At 46.0% G+C, this 24,028-nt stretch overlaps 4 protein-coding genes across 9 annotated transcripts in view; 1 reads left to right on the top strand and 3 right to left on the bottom strand.

Moving 5' to 3' along the window:
• Glurib (Glutamate receptor IB) overlaps window positions 1-8,883 on the bottom strand; it is a 279,382-nt gene extending 270,499 nt beyond the window's left edge. For all 4 annotated transcript variants that reach the window (XM_076829906.1, XM_076829912.1, XM_076829903.1 and 1 more), the window contains exon 1: window positions 8,565-8,883. In XM_076829906.1, the coding sequence (XP_076686021.1) occupies window positions 8,565-8,787 (223 nt within the window). In that variant the 5' untranslated portion in view covers window positions 8,788-8,883. The remainder of the gene's footprint in view (window positions 1-8,564) is intronic.
• A 2,415-nt stretch (window positions 8,884-11,298) lies between these two features.
• On the top strand, window positions 11,299-12,880 carry Tfiiebeta (transcription factor IIEbeta). Its single transcript, XM_076813543.1, has 4 exons — window positions 11,299-11,473; window positions 11,706-11,970; window positions 12,038-12,247; window positions 12,326-12,880. Exons 1-4 carry the CDS (start codon window positions 11,412-11,414, stop codon window positions 12,644-12,646), a joined length of 858 nt encoding a protein of 285 aa, XP_076669658.1. The 5' UTR covers window positions 11,299-11,411; the 3' UTR covers window positions 12,647-12,880.
• On the bottom strand, window positions 12,806-18,773 carry LOC143369511 (ras-related and estrogen-regulated growth inhibitor). Of its 2 annotated transcripts, none has more exons than XM_076813551.1 (6): window positions 18,389-18,773; window positions 16,823-16,936; window positions 14,618-14,674; window positions 13,947-14,020; window positions 13,583-13,849; window positions 12,806-13,506 (listed from the first exon to the last, which is right to left on the bottom strand). In XM_076813551.1, the coding sequence occupies exons 2-6, from the start codon at window positions 16,917-16,919 to the stop codon at window positions 13,351-13,353; spliced, it is 651 nt and encodes a 216-aa protein (XP_076669666.1). In that variant the 5' UTR covers window positions 16,920-16,936; window positions 18,389-18,773; the 3' UTR covers window positions 12,806-13,350. The 2 variants fall into 2 exon arrangements, with proteins under 2 accessions (XP_076669666.1, XP_076669672.1); XM_076813557.1 differs by lacking the exon at window positions 18,389-18,773 and adding an exon at window positions 17,387-17,404.
• Window positions 18,774-20,265: 1,492 nt separating this feature from the next.
• On the bottom strand, window positions 20,266-23,998 carry LOC143369490 (uncharacterized). 2 transcript variants are annotated; one of them, XM_076813522.1, is made up of 8 exons: window positions 23,750-23,998; window positions 23,572-23,688; window positions 23,021-23,267; window positions 22,659-22,877; window positions 22,395-22,590; window positions 21,785-22,006; window positions 21,536-21,701; window positions 20,266-20,402 (listed from the first exon to the last, which is right to left on the bottom strand). In XM_076813522.1, the coding sequence occupies exons 1-7, from the start codon at window positions 23,817-23,819 to the stop codon at window positions 21,642-21,644; spliced, it is 1,131 nt and encodes a 376-aa protein (XP_076669637.1). In that variant the 5' UTR covers window positions 23,820-23,998; the 3' UTR covers window positions 20,266-20,402; window positions 21,536-21,641. The 2 variants fall into 2 exon arrangements, with proteins under 2 accessions (XP_076669637.1, XP_076669645.1); XM_076813530.1 differs by lacking the exon at window positions 21,785-22,006.
• Between the last annotated feature and the right edge of the window lie 30 nt (window positions 23,999-24,028).

A 24,028-nucleotide genomic window follows, 5' to 3' on the forward strand; every position in this document is an offset into this window, starting at 1 on the left:
GTGGCCCAAAAATGAGGCCTTTTTTAGCCTCCTTTTGGTCCCACGATTTTGGAACGGAATTTTGTGCCAAATGATACCTTATGATGAGACATCAGTCACAACAAATTTTCAAGTTGAGGTGACAATTAGTTTCTGAGATATGGGAGGTCATAGACGTGAAAATTCGTTAACGCATCAACCCATATGCTTCGATGTACGAACTTCTATGTCAGTATGATAATTTAAACAATTATTTCGAGGGGTTTTGTTGACGGCTAACAGCGAATTTGAACTTAGATTTTCAAAATTCACAAAAAAGAAATAAAAACCAAGAATCGGCCATTGTAAATTTTGAAAATCTAAGTTCAAATTCCTTGTTAGCTGTCAGCAAAACTCACAATGGCCGATTCAGTGTGGTGGACGATATTAAAAAAAAACACCCACTACACAGACATTTATATTTCTTGATTTTTATTTTTTTTTTGGTGATTTTTGAAAATCTAAGTTCAAATTCGCTGTTAGCAGTCAACAAAACCCCTGGAAATAATTGTTTAAATTATCATACTGACATAGAAGTTCGTACATCGAAGCGTATGGGCTGACGCGTTGACGAATTTTCATTTCCTTGACCTCCCATATCTCAGAAACTAATTGTCACCTTAACTTGAAAATTTCGTGTAATTTATGTCTCATCATAAGGTGTCGTTTCGCATAAAATTCAATCCCAAAATCGTCGGACCAAAACGAGGCTATTTTTTGGGTCACTCTTTCTGGGCCACCTTCAGCATTTAATGGTGAAGACCCCGATAAGTATGGCCCTAGATGAATTGTCGACCGGGGCAGTCGCCTGCTGCAACTAACAGATTACTTCTTCCAACGCTCTCCTCAAAGAAAAACAACGTAAACGAAGTACACCCCCGTACACCCTGTTCTCCAAAGTTTCTGTTTATTCCGAGCGAAACAATCAATATCCAGTGGTTTACGATTCGTTGCGCGCCCGATCGCAAATATATCTTTAATAGGATCCGCTTTATTATAAAAATCAACGGGTCGGCTGCACCGGGGGGAGGGGGAGTGGGGGGGGGGGCGATGTTGCGCTTCTTATCCCGACTTTAATTAAATTTCAAAGAATCGAAAGTAGGGAAAAAGTTGAGCACCAGTTACCGAACGGCCGAGCCACGCAGGTTTTAATAACCGTCCCGGATCCAAGCAAGAAAAAGCTGGCAAATGGCTGTGCAGCGGTGGCTGTGGAAGCCGAATAGGGAGAGAAGAGTATTCGAGCCCGACGAAGTCAAGCATCGATCTCTCCGCCTTCCGTCTCGCTCCAACTTTCCTTACTTTCACGCTCACTTTCTCCATCCCTCCCGCGCCATGCAACCCTTCTCCGCGTTTCTTTCCGTTCCTCTTTCGCTCCCGCTGGCTACACGGGCTTCAGAGGGCTCAAACGCGCCTCATGTCTATCCCTTACCCTTCCCACGTCCCCTTCATGCAGCTACTCATACCAGGCCCCCTCCGCCTCGCGACATTCTCTGTCTCTCCTCTCCCCGGCACGTCTATCTGCTTATCTATCTCCCCCTTTCACTTATGTTCTGTCTCGTTATGTCTATCTATTCTGTCGTTCCTCTACTTCAATATTCATCCCCTCGTCTCGCGTGCCCGTGCTTATCCGCCTGTCTACCGAAGGGTCTGTCGATACACGACGTTGCCCCCTGATTTTACAGCATCATCTTCGTCCTCCACTTTCCTCGCCTCAGGTTCCCCGCTGTATTTTCCAGTACTTTCTTTATGATCCGCAGTTCGACGTTTACCGCCACCTTTTTGGCATCCGCGCGACGCGCTCGCGTCGGTGGAACCTTCCGCGAACGTAAATTACTAGGAAGCCAATTAGAAACGTGAAACGCGGCTTTCTGTTCTCCTTTTCCTTCTTTCCGGAGAGACGTGTGTGTTCGTGCTTGAACTTGTAACGATGACGCTGACTGCTGCCATCGCACCGGCAAAGGAAAGTGGCACTTTCGCGCAATAAATAACCGAGACGGAAAAATTCGGGCTCCTTTCATTTCCTTTGTGCCGCGCGTCCCTTTCGCGAGAAACGAGCCAACGTTAATTTGACGTATTGGGTACGTTTAACGAAAAGTGTTTAAAGCGAGGCGAATGCGCTTCGTGCGCCAGTAATGAAACTGCAAGAACACAATCTCCACGAGCTCAAAGAAATTTCAAAAAAAAGTTCTACTAGCTTAACTTAAACGCTCCCAGATTTAGGTGGATGGGTTCTAAAAGTGCGCGCGGTAGCATTAGACCTTTTAATGAGTCCTAAACATACAGTTGCCTATTAATACACAGCTATCATAGGGCCGTGCTATTAATTTTAGGGTTAAACGTATTTATTGTTAAGTTGAATGTTCTTTTGCAGAAAAGACCTGTCTCTTGCACCGCTGTACCTATCCCAGTCGGTAGAATTGCCTCCTACGAGGCTTTAAAGAGCGGAAACTTGAAACTGTTGAAACGGAGGTAGCTATGAAAAGCATCGTAGTACGTATGACGCGTCGCATAGCTTCACTACTGGATGTACCTTCCGTAACAGCGAGCCTGCATCGGCTGAAAAACCCCAGGATGTCTTCCGCGAGGACATGCCCATCTCTATGTGGAAAAGCGGCTCGGTAATATCGGATTACTCTCGGTCCTCTCTGATGCTTCTACGCTGCTGCTATTGCCGCATCGGTCGTAATGGTAGATGTATTCTGCCCCCCTCTCGCGATATCATACAGCTCGTGCGCGAAGGCAGGGTAACGTTATTTCCCGATATCCAAGGCGTGTACGTTCCATTGACACTGATGTTCAACGACCAGGCAGCGAAATGGGCACTACAGAACTGACGTAAGTACACGTTCAAGTGTAGACTCTAAGTATTTCGAAAGTGCACTGACATCCCATCTCTTCTTCCTTAACGATCTCAAACAGCTCGGTAGAATCTTCTACGTGAAAGAAATTCATCGAACATATATAATCGAACAAGAACAACCCTTATCGCGTCCCTAAGTATCCAGGATTCCTGGGAACGCGTTGTAAATGGTCAACGAAGTGTTCTAAGTGGCCCTACGTGTCGAAACCTTCCCCACTTCGTCGTGTTCTTATCTAGACGCGATACCGTTCGTTTCATCCTTTATCGCGCAACGATCCCCGGTTCGACCCTGTTTCTCGCGTTCGAGGCTATCATTATAATTTAGCGTTCGGTGGCGGCTCGGAGGGTGGAGATGTCGAACAAGTTCAATCGTCGGAGTAATTAATGGACGTCCGCTGGCAGCGGCAACAGTGAGGGAACGCAAAAGCAGCCGTTACGAGTTTTAGGTAATTCCGCCAACTCCTGGTAGCCGATTCCTCCTAATAAACGACGGCTTCATCCGCGAGTAAGTTGCCGCGGATAGGAACGTTATCGCCGGGGGCTAGGTTTTAGGAAGGTATCCCTGCGCGGCGGTGTGTCGTGTATGCCAGCCGGATGGAGAATATGCGTGGCCGGCCGTACACGAGCCGGCGGTTTTGTCATTCTAATAGGCAGGTCGATGCATCAATTATAGAAACACAGCCAAACGCGGCCCCGCATTACACGGCCGCCGAATAACGCGGTCCGATTGCGCCCGATTATGCGAATAATAAATTGGCATTCGGATGCGCCGCAACCGAGACATTCGCCGTCCCATCGCGCAGAATGCCAACCTTTTGTATTGGATCACCCTCTGTGAGAATTAGTATAATTCGAGAGCGCGATACCGCCTCGTATCGTTTCACAAACGCTATGAAATCCAATCGTTCCTATAGTGTATGGCTTCCACCGTGCGACGCACTATTGTGCGGCACACTACGCTATCAAGATAATATTCGCACGGAATGGGGAGAAATATACGTTACACCGCGGAACTTGAAAGCAACGAATGCTTCTTTCATGGCTATTGCAAAGATTTATAGCTCCGTGCTGTTTATCGATCATTTAGAATTGTAAATGTATTTTCGCGAAACTTTTGTATATCAGATGTTAGAGGAATTTCTCCAGCTATCCCGAAATCTTAAACAACTCTCGGTACCACGGGATCAACTATCGGATTTTGTTGTCCGTTAAATTCCTAAAAAGCCCATCCAACATTTACCTCATCAAGTACCTCTTTGAAAGCTTAAGTGACGCAATTTGGAAGTGATTTATCACGGTAGATAGTTGCATGGAATGGCTGCGTGACACTTTTTCCATGCCTCAGCTTCGCCGAGCACTCATTTCGCCTCGCGATGCACGGGACGCGGTGAAATTCGATTTTACCTCGGGGCGCGCCATACTCGGCAGCGAAAGGCAAATTCTTCGGCGATATTCACCGATGATAGTGGAGCTACGGGCCACAGCCCTGCTGTCTCTCTTGTCTGATAGCGGCGTGCTATTAATCGCATTAGTCGGACGGTAGGTCGCTTGAGTGGTAGGTACCGCTACCTACCTCCACAAAGGCATCGGGTACCTTTGCTCGTGCACCGGGATGCTCCTTGCCAGACGGAAATCACATATACCCAAGAAGACAGAAAATTTCACCGTCCATCCACCGTCGAATCAAACGACTCGTTTGACCGCCCCACCCCCTCCCCTCCCCCGCGGCTCCTCTAATTTCATTTCGTCGACGTGGAAACTCGCGAGCGACGTTACATCTCGGGGCGCGTGAATCTTTGGAATTTTCGAGACACGCTCGCGGGCCGTCCTTTTCATCATGATATACAGTCCGAGTTCCTAGCATTTGTCAAGCAGTTCGACTTGCAGCGCGCACAAAAGATCCTAGCACGGAGGTGTTTTGGTATTGCAAGCAGAAATACTATCCCGGAGAGAAAAGTCTAGATACACGGTAGTTAGATATTTAGAGAAGCGAGCAAACATATTAGACCGGGTACGGACTTGAGGCACGAACGCGAACGAGGCAAGCCGAGGCAGAATGAGCGTGCAAGTGTTGAACGTTCGTGAAGTTCACAGACGTGCAACACTTGCATGCTCATTCTGCCTCGGCTTGCCTCGCTCGCGTTCGTGCCTCAAGTCTGTACCCGGCCTTAACCCTTAACTGGTATCTTGGGGTCGCTCATGACCCCAGGCACGCAAAGTTCGCTGGAAAATTTTTGGTTGTCTAAGCTTGTAAACTGTTTTTCTAATTAATTTTGTAATAATAGTTTAACTTTCTAGGTTTCTATTATTTTACACATTACTTAAGAACAAAATATTCATAGAGGTTGATTCAGGGTCGACTTTACAAATTTCTGTGTCCTTTTTTATTTGGGGTCTGCCACGACCCCAGTATGCCAGTCACGTTTGCCAAAAACAGTATAGCAGTTAAGGGTTAAAGGTGCAAATCCACGATGAAACAAAAATATCGTGTTCCACGTGAGATTTTAATTTCCATTATTATAATCCTTTTGTTCCCATTATTTACATTCTGTTGTGGCTGAGATTTTTGTGTCATGATAGAACAGTCGCGTGTGAAATCTCATTACGGATTAGCACCTTAAAGATACTACTCGACTTTTCTATCATGAGACAAAAATCTCAGCGACAACAATATGTAAATAATGGAAACAAAAGAATTATAATAATGGGAATTAAAATTTCACGTGAGACACGATGTTTCTGTTTCATCGTGGATTTGCACCTTTAATATGTTCGCTCATTTCTCTGAAGCCTGTAAGCTGTCTGAATTATTGTAACCTGTACCTACTCAAAATGGGTCAAAGAACACAAGCAATAGTTTCGGGAAACATGCGAATTAAAAGCCTCTGAAGAGTGTGCGAAAAAGTAGATACTTTAAGGGTACTAATGCTAATTTCTTTTTCAATTAATTACAAATAAATAAATCGAAGCTGAGGCTTGCTCTTTGACGCAATGTTTATTAAGAACACATGTTCGTTTCATTAGAAATATGCATTATAGACGACGCTATAGACGGATAATTAAAGAGGCTTTTTAAAAAAGTTTCTTCATATTTATGTGCCATAATCGAATCTCCGCTTGACTCGTGCGCACTCGACGAACGATGTAAAGTGCAACGCACTTTTTCGAGGTCTTTCATCTATCAGCAAGGAAAAATCGACCGCTATTTGCGCGTATAAAACGTAACGCGAAACTTAATCTTTTCAATTTCGAGCCCCCACGCGTTAACCAAGACCGAAACCACTTCGACTAACACTATCTCAAAACCTTTTTCGAGGACACCCTCTACGCTCGCGCAACGGGGAGCATCTACTAATTAGAAGCCGCTGCACGATGAAGAGAAGCCTACTGCGAAACAGCACCGGGGAACCAAAAACTTCGACGAGAGGCAAGGCATGATGAGCTGAAGAAGAATGGATGCACGCTCGGGACAGCGTTTTAATGTAACGATTTATATCAGAATACGTAATGCCAGGTGCGACGCGACGTTGGCCAGGGGGGGTCCTTTGGAGATTCTCTTAAAGCTGCCGGGGGGGAAGAGAGGAGGATATCATAAGCGGGGTCAAGTACCGATGACGCGTCCCCTTGATATATTTTCGCGAGGTCTTTCGCATAATTCTGTAAAAATATACAGAGCGAGTGGCGGTGAAGTGGAGGGGGGGTAGCGGCCTTCGAGTAGCAAAGAAAGCCGGCGGGGTGTGCGGTATAACTTGGCAAGGCAACGAACCTTCCACGATCCTCATCCTCCTCCAACGTCACCACCACCTCTCGTGCTACGACCTCCTCCTCGTCTTTTCGTCGACTTAGTCGCCAGTTCTCTACCTACATACCTACCCCTAACGGCAGTGGAAGAAAGACACCGTCATTTCTATAGGCATTCATCATTCACTCCTCGCTCAACGTTCCTCTTCCACCCTCGCTCCTTCTCCCACCCCCACCTTTTGCCCTCTCCTGCTTATTCTCTCTCATTTTACCTTCTTCCCACCAGTTTCTGTGTTTCTGCCTCTCTCCCTCTCCCGAGATCTTCACCCCTATTCCATCCATCCAACATCCTCCTCACTCTTTCCCTGCCTTATATTCGTCTATCCAGCCACCCCCTCCCCCTACACCCTACTTCCATTTCCCTGCAGTCATCTTCAACTTCTGGCGTTATCTCGGTGAAATTTGCATCGATGGTAATCTACCAGGCTTTTAACCAAATATTACGCTCCCCCGCCGCAGTGAATCTTCACGACCGATTTTGGATGCCCGGGTAGAAATCGCGAGCGCCGGAAGTGTAACAGACAGGGTGGAAAAACAGCCGGTTGATTCGAAAGTTTCGCGGGCAAGCACATGAACTGGGGTCCGCGCGATACGACTTTTCGTAGAACTCTGCTTTGCGATAGGAATTGAGAGCATTTTTAGACGAAGCTCCTGGTTTAATTACATGCACTTTGTATCGGTCAAACTTATGCTTCCACACGTGTGTACAAATTGCGCCGTGCCACAGTTAATGTAAAAGTTTCCTAATCTAGCGTGTTGCGCGCATTAACTTCGACCTGGATTAATTAATCCCAACAATACATTTTTGGGACAATTCAGTTTAAAAAACAAAAATAGTGTGGCGTACTAGTAGCATTTATATCAAATACATATTTTGCTCCAATGGTATTGTTTTGGTGGAAAAAATGCAAGAGCTTGCCGATGTAAACACGCTCGCGGTAAACGTACAATTCTGACAGATAAAAAGTCACACAGCCTCGTGTCGTTCTTCTATAATTTTATTTTTCAACGAAACTGTAATCAGTGGCGGATCGGTAAATCCTTGCAAATGTTATTATATTGCGAGATTGCGCGTGACGATTTCAGTAGCAGTTTATTTGCTCGAACTCATCTCATATCAAGTTGAATTAAATCAAATGCCAATCGAGTATCGCGTTGTGTTTACATTAAAATATCACGAATTGAAATATCTGAAGCGAGACGCTCGCGAGTATTAAATGAATATATCGTTCGAATGAGCATTGATTCAGATTCGAAGTGAAAAGTTGCATTCATTCACGAAGCAGTTGTTGCACTCGGGAATAGTTAAAGGTGTTATTCTTTGTTGCTGCTTATTGAGTAGGAAGAAGGAGAGTGCTTGGAAGACAAAGGCTGAGAGAAATTTCAATAATAATCTTCTAAAGAATCACAACAGATGATCGTGCCAACAACTCCAGTGACAATTAACGATAATGACAATACTTCCGCACCCCCCAACACGACCTAGCTCACAATTCACTCCGTTGTGTTTACGCGGCCTAGAGACAGGATCACATCAAACGCGAGACATTTACCACGGCGAGCGGTGATCATTACACCTTCGCGCTGTACAGAACGCGCCGTTAGTTACACGATCATTGCCTCCTGCCTCACCCTCTCCCTTTGGCCCCATGTCCATCAAAGAGAATCGTCATGTGCAGCCCCTTTCACGCGCGGGCGTACAAGCTGCACATCAGCATAACATACTATTTACTCGCATCCGCCTACGGAGCGGGGTGCAACAACCCTCCTCCATGGCCATCGGAGCGGTTGCGGCAGCGACCGTTCCAGCATCCGCGCCGCTGCTCCCGAGTCCGCGGATTCGCGGATCGGACGGACGGATAGGGCACGTAAAGGGATCACTCACCGATGGAGATCTTGTCGGGGCACGCCGCGGGCAGGAAGACCAGCAAGACAGCGACGGCGGTGGTCATCAGCGCGGCAGTAGACGTTGGCCTGGTGATCCGAGAACTTCCGTCGTTCCACGCGTTCCTTGCAAGCTCCACGGACACGGCACCGTGAAAAATCGTCGCGCGACACCGCCGTCGCGGCGAGGGCGGCCCACCCGTTTCATGAACAACCGGGAGCATCTTCCGTGCTCCGTGGTCAGACACAAACTGCCGTACTCCACTTGGCGTGAACTCGATCTCGCTTGAACCGCCCCAGCATCCCTCTCTCCTGCGTTCGCGTCCCCCGCCCCCCGCCGTACCAGCCACCATTTAACCAGCCCTACCGCCCTTCTCTTCCCTTCCCTTCGCTTCTCATCGCTTCTGTTCTCCTCTCTTGTTCCCTCTTCCACCCTCTGCCATCCTCCTCGCTACGGATCCCGGTCTCGGTGCCATCTCCAACCCCCAGCGCGCACCCTCACCCTCGCCGTTACCCCCTCCTCGCCCCGCACCCGTAACTCCGTCGGTCTGTCTTCCTCCCGTGATTTTCCCGTCTTTCTCCACCGTTTCTACCCCGAAAGCGCACGCTTCACGCGCATGTTACGACCGGAGCGCACCGCGCGCGTGTACCCTCACCCTGGCACTTCCTGCTACTACTTTCTAACGGCGGATACAGATGTGCGGCAACGCTGCTCGGTCGGTACGAGCACGGCAGAACCGCGGAAAATACGCGACTGCCGTGTAAAATGACGATAACGAATCGCGAAGATCGCTTGTCCAACGTAACGAGAACGGGACGAGTCCGTTAGAAAGGACACCGATGTCAACGCACTACCTGCCGCTCGCGTTTGTAAGTTGCAATCGCAAAGACTTGGTTGGTGGGCTGAAGTCTAATTTGAAATTCGCGGGCGAGAGAGTGTTAGGGTAAATAGTCTCGTGGGACGCAGGGGAGCAATAAACAGAAGGTATAAGTGCTCTGAGAGCATCCTCCTTCTCAGTGCTACAAACGAAATGCCTAGTAGTACGAGTGAATAATCACTATTTCGGTCGGGCATGGCCGTCGACGTTGAAAATTTCATCGAAGCGTGTTATGAAGATCCGGCCGTAAATCTCGAAACTGGAACAATCGCCTGTACGTGACAGAGTGGCGTGATCGAAGCGATTTGCAGTTTTACGTAAAAGTTAGTACCCCATCTCTCGCAATGAGAACAATATGTTCTTTCTATGCGCTCTCTTTAAAGTACGCGCGAGGGGCGGGCTCTCAAGCCCCGCCGGTTGCTTTGCCCTTTGACATCGACGTTCGTAAAGCGAGGCGCGCGAAATAAAGGAAGCCGGCTGCGCCGCTCGCAAAATCCCGCCGACGCTACGGTCTTACGGGACACGTCCGAGAACTACGACCGCTTTCGGGCGCGTAAACCGTACGTACCTTACACGAAGTCGTAAAACGCCGATTCACTGCGACGATCAACGGCGAATTACGCCGGGGCACGAATTCCACCATGTTCGAGCGAACATCGATAGATAGAAACGGTGGCGGAGGTTACGAACGCGGGAGAGATTTGATAGGACGTTACGAGGTCGACGAATGTCCTGCCCGTGACGGCAAACTGTGGTGCGATGATCCTGGTGGCGATAATGCAATATCGCTGAGGTTCACGAGTCAAAAATTCGATAGACTCGCGTTTAAAACGCAAACTTCGCTAATATAATCACGTGCTCCTTTTATTTTCTACGGTATTCAACGCGTTTCAACGGAGCACGCGTCTTTTCCCGCTAGTTTTCTTATTTCGATTATCGAAATCATTCGGATCATCGAACGATTTATCGAATCTAATCCCGCGCATGCGCAGCGCGCATCCCGTCTGCGGTCCGATCAGGTTCGACGCACGAATTGAATGAGAACCTCTGATTGGTAGAGGCCACTGTTGCCAACCCTACGGATTTTTCCGTAGATCTACGGATTTTTTACTTTATCTACGGATTTACGGATTTTAAACTGTAATCTACGGATCTACGGATTGTAAACCGTAATCTACGGATTTTTTTACCTTTTTCACGAGTTAGTAACCTATAATCAGCAAAAGAATCACTTTTTTGTAACGACTAATAGCGACATCTGTTGCCATGGATTTTGCGATCCAAACCGCTGATTTACTGCGGGTAGCTAAATTCCACTTCACTACAAGAGCTTTTCATCACACTTAATAGCTGGAATTCAAGCTATTATGTTCTCGTTCTACTACCCTGTATTTTGAACGAGTACAATAGGAATTAGCAAAGTTGATTTCAGAATCTTTGCACGTGAACTTTTTTAATTCCTTTCCGCGAATTACGCCGGGACGAAAGTCTGGCGAAAAACGACTTTCAGGGAAACATTATAATGGGGAAAATCTCTTATACCGAAGTAGAGTTGGTAAAAGTGGATTTCACAACTTTTGCACGTGAACTGTTTTCGTAATTTATGAATATTTGTTGTGAAAATAATTTTTTTGAGAATGGTAGGGGAGGGTCGAAATATAAGGTTTCTAGAAAGGATTTGGGAAAGGACGGTTTCCATGAAAGCAAGGGAATTAGCTTCTTTCATACATGTAATAATTAACACTTATGAAGAAAATCTGACGGATTTTTCAAAGGGGGATCTACGGAATTCTACGGAATGTTGAACATTTCTCTACGGATTTTCACAAATCTGAGTTGGCAACACTGGCCGTAGAGGATCGTAGAGAGCTCGCTGGGTCGGCTAGAATGTATGTAGGTAAAGTGACAGATTCCGGACGAGTCTGAAACAATAGATTCTGACCTTTGTGGAATCGAAGTTCGCTGGTACAATGGATCCAGCTTTGCTTAGAGAACGAGAGCTCTTTAAGAAAAGAGCTCTCACGACTCCAACGTAAGTATTCGATACCAGCTTGCTTTCCTAACCTATATCTTTTTGTCAATACAAGCTGCGTCAAGAGCACGCATCGTATTTTAAGTCTGTTACAAATATATTCGCGTGAAATATCAGTTAGAATCTAAATGTGTAAACTATTTCCGCTACTGCGAGCAATGTGCATAAGTCTTGGAAATGAGCTGCGTATGATATTGCGCAACACTACGTGAAACAAAACTTACTTGCGCAGGGTAGAAAAGAAGAAGAGGGAACAAGAAAAAGATTCGTCCAAAGATGAGCCGCTTAAGAAGAAACCTAAAATATCCTCGGTATCAACTGGCCCGAAACTGGATATGGTCAACTACAAGACCATGTCTGGTAGCACTCAGTATAAGTTTGGTGTACTAGCTAAAATAGTAAAGCACATGAAAGCTAGGCACCAAGAAGGGGACGACCATCCTTTATCGTTGGAAGAAATTTTAGACGAAACGAATCAGTTAGATGTTGGATCCAAGGTAAGTTGAACAGTGTACCAATAATGTTACGGAGGACGCGAAACATCAAGCTACCATGATCCGGTAGGTGAAACAATGGCTTCAAACAGAGGCTCTTATTAAGAATCCAAAGATAGAAGTAACTTCTGACGGTAGATTTGTATTTAAAGCTATGTATAAAATCAAAGATAAGAAATCTCTGCTGAGATTATTGAAGCAACAAGACTTGAAAGGTCTTGGGGGTATTTTATTAGAGGATATACAGGAGAGCTTGCCGCACTGTGATAAACATTTGAAGGCAAGTACACGCACGAGCGGCGACGTAACATACTACACGGTCGAAACAGTGACTTTCATAGCGATTCATCAATTTTAGAGCTTGCAAAATGAGATATTATTTATAACACGGCCCCTGGATAAAAAGAAAATTGTCTTCTATAATGACAAAACAGCGCAATTTCCAATAGACGATGAGTTTCAAAAGTTATGGAGGGCAGTTGCGGTCGACGCGATGGACGATCAAAAGATCGACGAGTACCTTGAGAAACAAGGAATCAGGTCGATGCAGGATCACGGTCCTAAAAAGCCTGCTCCGATCAAAAGAAAGAAACCTGTTAGCAAGAGAAAGCAATTCAAAAAGCCGAGGGATAACGAGCATTTGGCAGATGTTTTGGAAACGTACGAGGATGGAAAATAAGCATTGTCCAATGTTTGTAAATAAAATGAGTTTACAACTTAATTGTTAAGAGTGAAATAAGAGTTTATTACCACAATGTGATCGATATTATTGCGGTTAATACGTAACACAGATCTTCTATTTTGAAGCTAAGGTTCTGCCTTACATATCACAATGATATAATAAATAAGTAAAATATTTATTGTCATAACTTTTCATTGTAAGTACAAAATAAATATAGATCAACTAGTACAAGTTTCCACATCGATCTAAACTATGTGCACGCGTCACGTTATAATCAGCCTTGTGAAATGAACGAGCCATTTTCTCACATAATGCGGCGAAGTTGAACATTAAATTTTTACTTGAGAATTTATATCTGGTATTATGTGTTTTCGTAAGTCGACGTAGATCTCAACTTATATTGAAACAGCAACTTTATCATTACGAAATATGACTATATATATATATATATATTAAAAATTGTGCTTCGAAAAGTTTTTAACGTGAAATATTTATATATTATCTAATATCTTCGATATTAATCTAATATCATTAGATAAATCTTTGGTACTTATAAATTTAACGATAAGTACGCATATATGTGCATAGACTGTGTGCAATTTTACATTGAAAATTTCCTCGAAAACCATTATCACGATAATTTCTCCCGCGCATTTCCTTCCAAGAAATTTCTATATCAATAAATAAAGCAATTATGTATGTTAATCCTTCGGAAGTGCCGAGTCACTTTTGCCCCGTGAATAAGCACGTGTCGCTTTGCTACCAAGCATTCTGTCCAATAAAGATTGTTTATTTCTCCTTCTGGCTGCCAGTACTTCCCGACACAATTCGTGGAACGATTCTGCAACTTGAGTGACCTGAAGAAATTTATTGCTTTATAAATTCATATATACAGCGAACGCGTCCGCACGGAATAAAAAGTAAACTGTATACCTGCTCAGCGGCGGAAACTTCACTGAACCAGCATTCGAAGTCTTTTGCGAGTATTTCTCCCTCCTCGGTACTAACTTGCCTTAAGTGAACCATGTCAGCTTTATTCCCAACCATAGCGAGGGGCATCGTTGCCTCTGGATCAGCCACCGCGAGCGTCTCCTTCGCCTTCCTTACGAAATTGAAAGAGCCCCTGTCGGTTATCGAGTAGACCAAGAGTAATCCATCCGCCCATTGCAGAGTCTCCGTCGTCGGCAATTCGTCGTCACTCTGGAATGTCCACGGAACAAAAGACCTCTTCTATCACTTTCGATCACCCGCAAATTCGTTCAGCACGGATCTCGCTTATCAGCGCTAAAAGTATTACCTTCGGGCAGGTGTCCAAAATTTCGAAGAGAATAGGCTCACCGTCGACCAGCACCTCGTGTTTGTATCTGTTCTCTAAAAAGAAAAGAAAAAACAGAAATACAGAGCGAAGGCGTGAAGGTCGAAGCTTCTTTAATGCGAACTGTAAATTAGCCCGAGGAGCGTTAAAGCGGCGGAAAGATGGGCGTCCTCGGAATGGACCGTCGGAAAAATTATGTAATAAATTTTCACCGCGGGAGCATAGAGAGCCAAGAGATCAGGTGCCCCTCGAACGCGCTAAGTAGATCTTTCCAGTCCAGTCTAGTTTTAGACCGCAACAGAGCACGTGCTCGCAAGAAAAGCCGCTTGTCTTCTGTCCCGGCGCGAGCGTCTGTATTTGTACAAAACAAGGAGTTTTGTTCGAGTATCAACCTCGCATTAGTACCCGTCCTGTCTAGTGTCAAATTCGTCTTCGATAAATTTAGACCAGACGCGGCCCGTGGTATGCGTAGGGAGAGTATCCGCGGCCTTTCAGAGGTGCGCCTCGCACACAGTTGCCGGCCGTTCTTTTCTTTTTAATAAAGAAAACGCGCCACCCTATTGTCGCCTCCGTTTAATCGGTAATTTATACCAGATTGGCAGGCCGCTGTCTTACGGGCCAGGCGATGCGTTGTAAATTGAAATGCTCCTTACCTGACTGGTGATCGTATTCCCCGATGTATCTCCTTGTCAGAAACCTCACCGTCAGCGCTGGAATGTAAAGAAAAAAGCGAATGCTGCTCAGATGTTTTACTCCAATAAGCAGATTCTTTGGAACAGCTGGGGATGCGCAGACGAGCAGGAATCGCGTACTCAAAGGACACCCATTCATGTTGCCAGCGTGCACTCGGGACTAGTTTTATTAGTATCGGTGTAACTTTTACGCGATACTGCTGTCATTCGTTATAGGAGTGTGCGCCCGAACGACACGTATTAGATTGTGCATTCATCAATAGAAATTCCATGCGCGCATCCGTTAGAAAGTTGTCAACCTATATTTTCCTAGAGACGTATGCACGTCCCATTTCCACCGCGCCCTCCGCCATTCGGTCAACATGAGTTATTTAAGATACAAAGGAGTCGCATTAAGATGCCAAGCATTTGCCTATAGAGCAGGAAAATGTGCGCGACCTCACACTGAAATGGATAACGGGGGTAAAGCTTTCGGATCCCTCTATTTCTATACTATTCTCTGCTGTTCGATCGTTCGAAATCAATGTCCACCCTATATTCTGGAAAATGAACGCGATCTGGCTCGATACGGATACACGTTCTGACATATCGCGATCCGATCGAGAGAAACGGGAGCTATAGCCTAGTGACCCGCTTCGAGGTATACCACACTATTTTTACCTCGAACTCGAACCTGCCACGGCGCCACAAAACCTTGCACGAGCGTTGAACGTCACCATGGTGTGTTGCGTCTTGAATCCAATGGAAATGCTCCGAACAAAGTGCATCGGCCAAAATGGGGACAATGCGTTCATTTACGCTGGATCGATCCGTAACGAAGATTTCTAAATTTTAGGAAAAGGCATTCACCGCTTAAGAGGAGGAAACGTCAGTTTGAATTCAGAGGCTGAAGCTTTCCAAGCTACCTAGCTACATTGTCAAAGCGGGCAAAGCGAAACGTTGGCTCTGAGGTACCTACACTTTGGCCCGTGATTGACAGGACCACCTGAAGACCGCACGAAACGAATTTATTAGCGATTGGTGTATTTACGTTTGGGATCCTTCGAGCATCATCATTTGGACGATTTCCCTCGCGTGGCTCATTAAAAGTTTGCGGCCTTTCCGTGCCAATTTCCTGCGCGGATAAATTCGAACGATCCGATTGGGTCTATTCACTTTCCATCGACAGCGGAAAAGAAACAGCCACTCGGCTGGTTAAAAATACGGTGGGCGAGGAAGAGAACGGAGCGGAAGAGGCATTACTACCGCCGTTTTGAAATATACGAACGATCGGCTAGCCTTTATGTTCGCGGAAAATTGACTCGGGTCTCTATAATCTTTTATAAGACGTGATCCAAGGAAATTTTGAAATAAAACTTTATAAATAGTGTACACACACTTTGCGGTCGGTGTGGGACGTACAGCTGTCGGGGTCCGACCAATTATTTATTCACCTATGCCTTACACGTGCCATTACCAAAAATACACCCGGTTGGCTTCTTTCAGGGTCCGAACCACGTTTCTCGTTGCGCGCACCTATCGCGCGGACGTTGGTTACCATGTGATGCGTGCACTTGTACTTGAATTAATTCAAACAGTCAAGCTACTGTGTTATTACTCAAGAATCGTCTGTCTCGTCAGATATGCTTTGGGATATGTAACTTGAATTACTGCAATGTGTTCTTGAAATGCCCAGATGAACGGAGGATAACATCAACCCGTCGACCACGTAGGATTTCTAACGGCTGCTGATCTGAATAATATCGCTGCTTAAGGACACGCGTTGGACCGAGGACAATGCATCCTCGCCGCAAGCGGACACCATCGAAAGACGCCTCCTTGCAACTTCTACAGCCGATTTAATCCGACGACTTCTAACTGTACATCGAACCGCGTGCAGAGGATTACGGTTAATGCCACGCTAGTTATCGTTGCAGGGAAATTAAACGTTATCGTTTGGCCGTGCTCGCGGAAAGCATACAACCGAGCAGGGAAGAGGAAAGCGTTTATGGTGCAGCCCGATGGGAACAAAGCAGCGGCGACGAAAGTAGATTGCGCCGTCGATTGAAACGTAACGAAAGTTCTATTTAGCATCGGGCGTTTCAATTTGAACCGAAGACAATGGGGCGCGATCGGCACGGTGCTTTCTAAATGGGGCGAGATTTAAGATAAGGCTTGTATACCCACCGCTCTTCCCGACTCCCGGCGCTCCGATCACGGCCACCTTTACCTCGCATAGCGAACTCTTCTTCCTCCGAATGCCTCTAATTGCATTTGACGTCATACTCCGCGCATTTGTCACTGCAGAAAGCATAACAGAACCATGTAACGCGCTGTAATGGAGACGTCGAGGAGACGGCTGCGTGTGCTCCCGTGGGTGCGCGAGCCGCGAGGCTGTTCGTGTGACAGCGGCAAAAATTCGTCGCGATTACATCTTTCCTTGGCCGGTTTCCACGGGCGTCGATAACGCCTCCGAATTTCGTATAGAACATTCGGAACCGACACAGGTGAACCGTCCTGACGCTCGCGTTTGCCAAGGAAAACACTGTGCGAAAAGCCTGGGCGGTTAGTTAATAATACAGCCCGTATATTAACCAGCAACGATAACAGAGCCATTTCACGCGCGGGCCCGATCGCCCGGTACGAAATCATTCGATGCGCTGATGCCGTTCACTCGTCACGAATCCGTGACATTCCGGTCGTAGGACGGTTCCCTGGTTGCTCCCGAATATCGCGCGCGGTTCCATTTACCGGGTGTCTTGTATCTCCCTCATCGAAATCAAAACGGGACCATCTGGGACGAGGCGTTCGCCTCGCGTTCCCCTTCGAACGAAAGTTTAAATACGCCGCAGCGCTCCTCTTCCGAGGGCTCCGCCGGAGAAAGAAGCGGGGGGAATGAGAGCCGAGGAACACGGAGAAAGAGCGTGGAAGAGAGAACGAACGGCGCGATGGGTACATTAATAGAACAGTTCGCACATGTCCCATGGAATCCGAGGAATTTACACCGGCGTCTAACAATGTACCGCCGCGGTACACAAGCCGCGTTACGGACGAGCAAGCCCGTGGATTGGACATGACCGTGTTTTGGCCGCGAACGATGCACCTGAATTACTCCTCACGGTAGAACCTCGATAATCCGAACTTAATTTGTGGACACAGATTTTTGTCTATAATCAAAGGGATGCACGTGTGCGCAGGGGATGATTACTCCTTGCGCAATATTATATCTGCGATTATACAGCAATTTATTTGGTTCCCTCGTTCTACGACCTAGTTACCCAAACATCTTGAGCTACCAAGTAGCATATTCTTTTTAAAGCGAGTATTTTCGTGGAGTTACTCCAATGCGAGTCGTACAGCTTTCAAATGGATTCTGAAGCTATAAACATTTCGGAGTGTATTGGAATGTTATTACTGGACATTTATGATCCTCTCCGACGTTCTTTCCGTTTCTGTTACCTGTTGCATTAATTTTTTGCGATACTGATGTCTTTGCCCCCTTCTGTTCAGCTAGTACCACGGAATGCAAAGATTCCCTTACTATCCTATGTTCGCAGTATCGAGGTTCTACTGTATTAATGCTTATGTGTTCTGTCATAAATGCGGAGTGCCTCTATCAAATATTACCGGAGCAACACGAATATTTCAATCTGCAAAACGAATCAACGTACTATCGACCGTCTTCCTTCCATTTTCCAGTGGCATCTATCAAAAGCAACCCCGTCATTTCGATGCTCTCTCACGTTTACTCACCAATCTCCTAGAATACACCGATGCTGCCTCACCATTCCCCGCACTTCCTATCAGCTGCTGCGAAAGGCAAGCATCGTGGTCTCTGAATTTGCGGATGAAATGCGAAAGAAAAGTCCCCGGCGCGAATTCACGATCGCGCTGTCGGCCCTGTTACTGCATCCGAGTTCCGTCCTCGCGGACAACGGCGAAGGGGGCTGCAGCGAATCGCGCGTAAACGGAGCGGAAGGGATCGATATCGGAAATCCACGGTCGGAACAAAGTCGCGGATCGATCTGGCCTCGCGTGGCCGCGTCACGTGCTGCCCGACGGTGTCGCGGTTCCGTTGCGTGATCCGACGCGCTTCTTGGTCCCCGCACGACTGTCTGTCTTTCCCCATTCTCTTTTGGCGGCTCGCTGTGCCGGGCCTCCTTTATTGCTCTTAAGCCACGTACGCGCGATATCCACTTCCGTTACGGGAGCGCGCACGAGCGAAGGTCGTGTTTCGAAAACTCCGCGTTTCCTCGTCGGCGGCTGTTGTGCGCCCTCTCCGTTTCCGATTCGACGGAATCAGACATAAATATTGACACGGCGGGCCATTCTCGAGAGTCATAAAATAATTCACGGCCCCGCGAAACACGCGGCACGAATTCTTCCGGATGGCGTCGTGGGAATCGGGCGGGCAATCTGCAGATTAACGCGTTTACGGAACGGAACCTTGGAACATGACCTGGTTATCGTAGTCAAATGGCTTTTCTCGAAACGAATATTTCTGGTGCATTCTGGCCTCTCTTCCTGTATCACTGAATCCTTATTCGTACGTTGGAAACTAGTTTCGTAAGTCTTGCCCTGTTCTGCCAACCCTTACTTATACAGTGAACATCTAGAAGCCCATTCTATAGTCCTATTCGAGGTCGATATTAGTCTCTTTCTAAATCAATTCCGATTCTTATTGTAACCTAATCTATTACTAATCAAATTGGTACCAGTTCATTAGGCTCCACCCAACATCAGTTCCCATTCTCACTAACTCCTATTCAGTGCAGGGCCACACCGGCACACTGCTAGTTCCGTTTGGAATCGACTGTGCGATACTGAAGTGCATCAGTGACATTGTACCCCTTAAAATTAATCCAATAAACGTGTTGCTGAACAAACCGGTAATTCGTTCATTTCTTTTTGTCTATTACATCCCCGTACTGTATTCTGGACCATATATCCAGCTACTGAGCGTGCGCATTCGCACTCCTTTGTACAGTAAGCAAACAAGCGTTCGCGGAGTGGAGACTTGCAATTTATTCTGGATCACGTTTCGCGGGCTTTGTTAGTTCCTTAAACAGAAGTGGCTGCAGCGACCTTAGATCTATAACGGCAACTCGATACGGCAGGTCTTTCATTTTGCCGACAGCTTGAACGTTTGCCGCGAGTCGGGTCTAAAATATCCTTAACTAGAGGAGCCACTCGTCGGCAGAGGCTCGGATCTCTTCCTTTCCGACCTCGTTGGGTTTCATCGCGGCTCTCCTCGACGCCTCCGGGCAACCGCCAAAGATCCAATTTACCGCTCGCAGCAGGGCAGGTTTCAGTCGATCTGAATCATCAAAACATAGATTGCCGTGGACACTTTGCACGACCGACTCTGGAACATTCTATCTATACTTCTAATCATGAATCGAGCTACGCGTGATTCTCGGAGACGTCTCAAATAACTGCTCCGTGAAATCGCAACTCGACGTGGCAACCTGAACTTACTCTTCAAGATAGGCTTCGCGCAAAAATCCTCGAAATCGTAGTCGAAGATCGAATGGTCGGAAGGCTCAGCGGACAGGCAATTCTCCTTTTGAGGTCTCTCGTCCAGATCGTGCTTCGCGGTTGCTTGTTCTCCATGCTGCGAATTCTCGTCGTCCGCTTCCCCTCCTCGGTCCGTAAAATAAGATGTACTGTTGCAACAGAAGCCTGCTAGCGGATCCTCGGTCCTTGGCTCTTTCCAGTGGACGCATCTGGACGTACTTTCGTGCTGGCGTATGGTTTTCTCGTGTTTCTGGTTGATATGAAAGTTCTCGTGAAAATATTTAGCGATGCGTCACTCCAAGGAAACAAAGTGCAACCGGAAATCCACCTGGAAGCTATGCTATGCTATGCTATGCTATGCTATGCTATGCTATGCTATGCTATCCTATGCTATGCTATGCTATGCTATGCTATGCTATGCTATGCTATGCTATGCTATGCTATATTTTACCTTAGCTTTTGGTAGAAACGGTTCCGAATATATTGAAGCTAATTTTTTTAATACGTAGTATGGCATAGCATAGCATCGCATAACATAGCTTAGCTTCTAGGTGGATTCCCGGCTTAAGGCAGAGGGCACACGGGCAAATCGGTGGTTAGCTTCGGATACATTCGGCTCGTGTCGGCTCGTCATTAATGGCTCTGTTCAGAACATAAACCACTGTTGCTGTTTTGTGAATAGCCAAACGTGATATCTACAAGCACGATTTTATTAAAAAAAAATGTTTATGTATAACCTATTCGGCTATCTCTCACAGACATATAACGCGATTGTATATCCGAATAGCATCGAGGAGGAACGGAGTTACCCGATTTACCCGTATCGCCAATCTTACCACCCCCTCAACTTAAGTTCCGCCTTATGTCATTATTATTATTATTATTTGTTTTTATTACTTGGTAAATTTACAAAGAACAGTAATACGAGGCTGCAATACAAAACTGTTAGATGCCTAACCGTAACTAAATAGTTAAAACTACAACTAGGAAAGAAACGGAAAAAATAGAGAAAATTTAAGAGAAACAATTTATGGCGCATAAGCAAAATAAAAAGCATAGGCGTAAATCGATAGAAGAAAGAATATAGAGGTGGGTTAGGAATAGTGTAGAGATATATATCGTCGAGCTTTACATTTAAAATCAGGAAAGGAATTTAGTCTTCGAATATCAGGAGGAAGGGAATTATAATAGTGAGCAGAAATATAGGCGAAGGAGGATTCGAATTTAAATGTCGAGTGTGCAGGTATGGAAAGAAAATTTTGATGCCGAGAAGAAAGAGAATTAGACCCATGATCAGAGAGATTGTTGCGAGGAATATTGTAGAGATACGGCAGGACGTGAGATGAAAGTAATTTATATATGTCCACGGTCCTCATCGCTTACCTGTGCTAGTTCTTTACCCTCCTTTCTCAAATCTACTTTACGATCGTTGCTGAATTTTAATGGTCGTTTCTCGTTGCGTTTATTGTAATTGACGTCGTACAAACTTTCAGTCCCCTCTTCTACTATCTTTTTCTGCGTCTTGGTGGTCACCATGCTCCGAGACGCTCTGAAACCATGAATTTTTGTACCTTTATAGTCTTGGCGATGTACGTATATTCCCTGTCGACAGTGTTCCATTTACTTTAGTACGTTTTTAATATCAGCTGGTGAGATTGTATTAACGGCCTCTATGTTGTTGTTCATATCCCCCGAAGACACCGAACATCCGTTTCCGCTGCAACACTCACCGCACTGATACTGGCTGGTTTGATATAAAGCCGTGTAGTCGGAGTACTTGGGAACACTGCCTTCCGGTATCGAGTACAAATCGACATCTTTCACGTACGTTTCCATTCCCTGGCTCATCAAATTCTTGATAAATGATATGCAATGACGCACTGGTGTTTTTAAACATTCAGAGCCAATACGATTGCAAATAGTTTACACTTAGCGTATCAGGTGGGCAGAAGGCCGGCGCGTGGCGGATTCTGCGCGTTCCACGAAAAGCTCATCATAAATTTTGCAGAGCTCTGCGGTTCGATATTTATTATTATAAAATTTCTTTAAAATGCCCCATGCTGTGCGGAAAGCTTATCGCAAAATTAGCGGGCCACCTTGTGCATAGATATTTATTATTATAAAATTTAGAAGTACAATACAAATGCATATTTTTGTCCCCACACAATTTTGGAACCCGACCCCGCAAAAGTTCACGCCGGTCTTGTGTGGACAGGATTTATAGTCGATAGATTGGAATTACCGATTCTGTTGCATGATCGTTGTGATCTCTGGTAGGTCCTTCTTGCTCAGAGCTTGAAGCATCCCCTTTCGATGGCAGTTTGTCAGTCGAAGTGCCGCATTCTTTGTACTCCGCCCTGAGATAAGGATCCTGGACAATGACAACGTCATCTTTCTCGTAGTTTTGATCTAGCAGCGCCATTTGCTGCGGGCTGCCGCTGTAATAAATGAAATACCACCATCAACCTTCCATTAAAATTACATGTCGGCTTCGCGGTATCTATACCTGATTACAAGCGCATAATTGTCGACATTAGCGCGCTTCACGCCGTTCAAATTTGATTTCACGTATTTCTGAAGATCGTCCAGTTTGTCGGAATAGAAATAGATTGGCTTGGTGATTTCCATGCACGACGAGTTTTTAATGACTCCATTTCGATGACGATGACGGGACTGTCGATGCTCTTTGCTCTGCTTTACACTCATCTTATTCTTCTCTCGGCCTCTGTGAATATTCAATGTTACATAGATCAATACACGAAGAAAGTACACTTGCAGTTGAATAGAAATATTTTTATTAAACCATGCATTTGATGACCACGGTAATGATATATTTTCAAAGCTACAGTATCGACAATGTGAGCTCACCCGAGTAATTCGTCATCGCCGATGAACGCTTTCGACTTCTTGCTGCGACATTGCGCACGCTCGAAATTCACCCCGTCCTCTTGAATTTCCCGCGACTGGCGTTTCTGCGCAACCAGCTGCTCGTACTTCGCGCGATGATACTTGGATTTAATTTTCTCGTACATGTACTCGCCGTCCCGTGCGCTGAGCGCGGACTTCAAACCGTTCGCTGTGAAATCGATCAGCGCGTAACACATTCTGCGCGCATCTGCAGAAGAAACTTGTCATTAACATTCCCGTCATTTACAGAGACGGCATCGAAATTATAGAAACGGTATCACTTCACTCGTGCAACGAACTCAATTCTGGGATTTAATTGTCGAATTTTTAACGACACTCACCTCGCGTAAACTCTGAATTGTGCAGAGCAATGGGCACACCGAGAAGAGGAAATAATATTTTAAACAAGTGTTTCAAGATTACATGCACGAAGCATGCAGAAAGTGTTTTAAAACGTTCCTTCCTCTCTTTCCTTAGACTCGTAGGTACCTTTCTACCTAATTGCTACTCACGTGGACGCGATTCTGGAACGTAATACAGAACCACACCAGAAAACATCAATACTATTATGGAGAGTCGTTTCAGGTAGCCGAGCCAACTGAACACGGAGAACGTCTCCTCCGAATAACCTGAAGGGGAAAGAAAGGGAATTATTCCGGCGACGATCGAGCCAAGCTCGCTTTCACTTACTATCGTTGTTCCATGATTTTGTAGCGGCGCACTGTATTAAGAGCACACCTAGCACAGCCAGGAATTTCATGATCGTCGGAGTGAACGCGTGCACCCGTCCGTCGGCTAGTTTTCGATGCCGTGTTACCTGGGAATCGTCATGGTGTTTCGGAGAGCGTGGAAGAGACGGAAGCTAGCGGCAAGGCTCATCGTCGCGACGTTTGCCTCGAGGCGATCAATTAAACAGCGAATTTCACTTCGTCTGAATATACGAGTAGAGACGCTGTTGCTGTGTAAAGG

This window comes from Andrena cerasifolii, chromosome 1 (assembly GCF_050908995.1).
Source record: "Andrena cerasifolii isolate SP2316 chromosome 1, iyAndCera1_principal, whole genome shotgun sequence".
Lineage (NCBI taxonomy): Eukaryota > Metazoa > Arthropoda > Insecta > Hymenoptera > Andrenidae > Andrena > Andrena cerasifolii.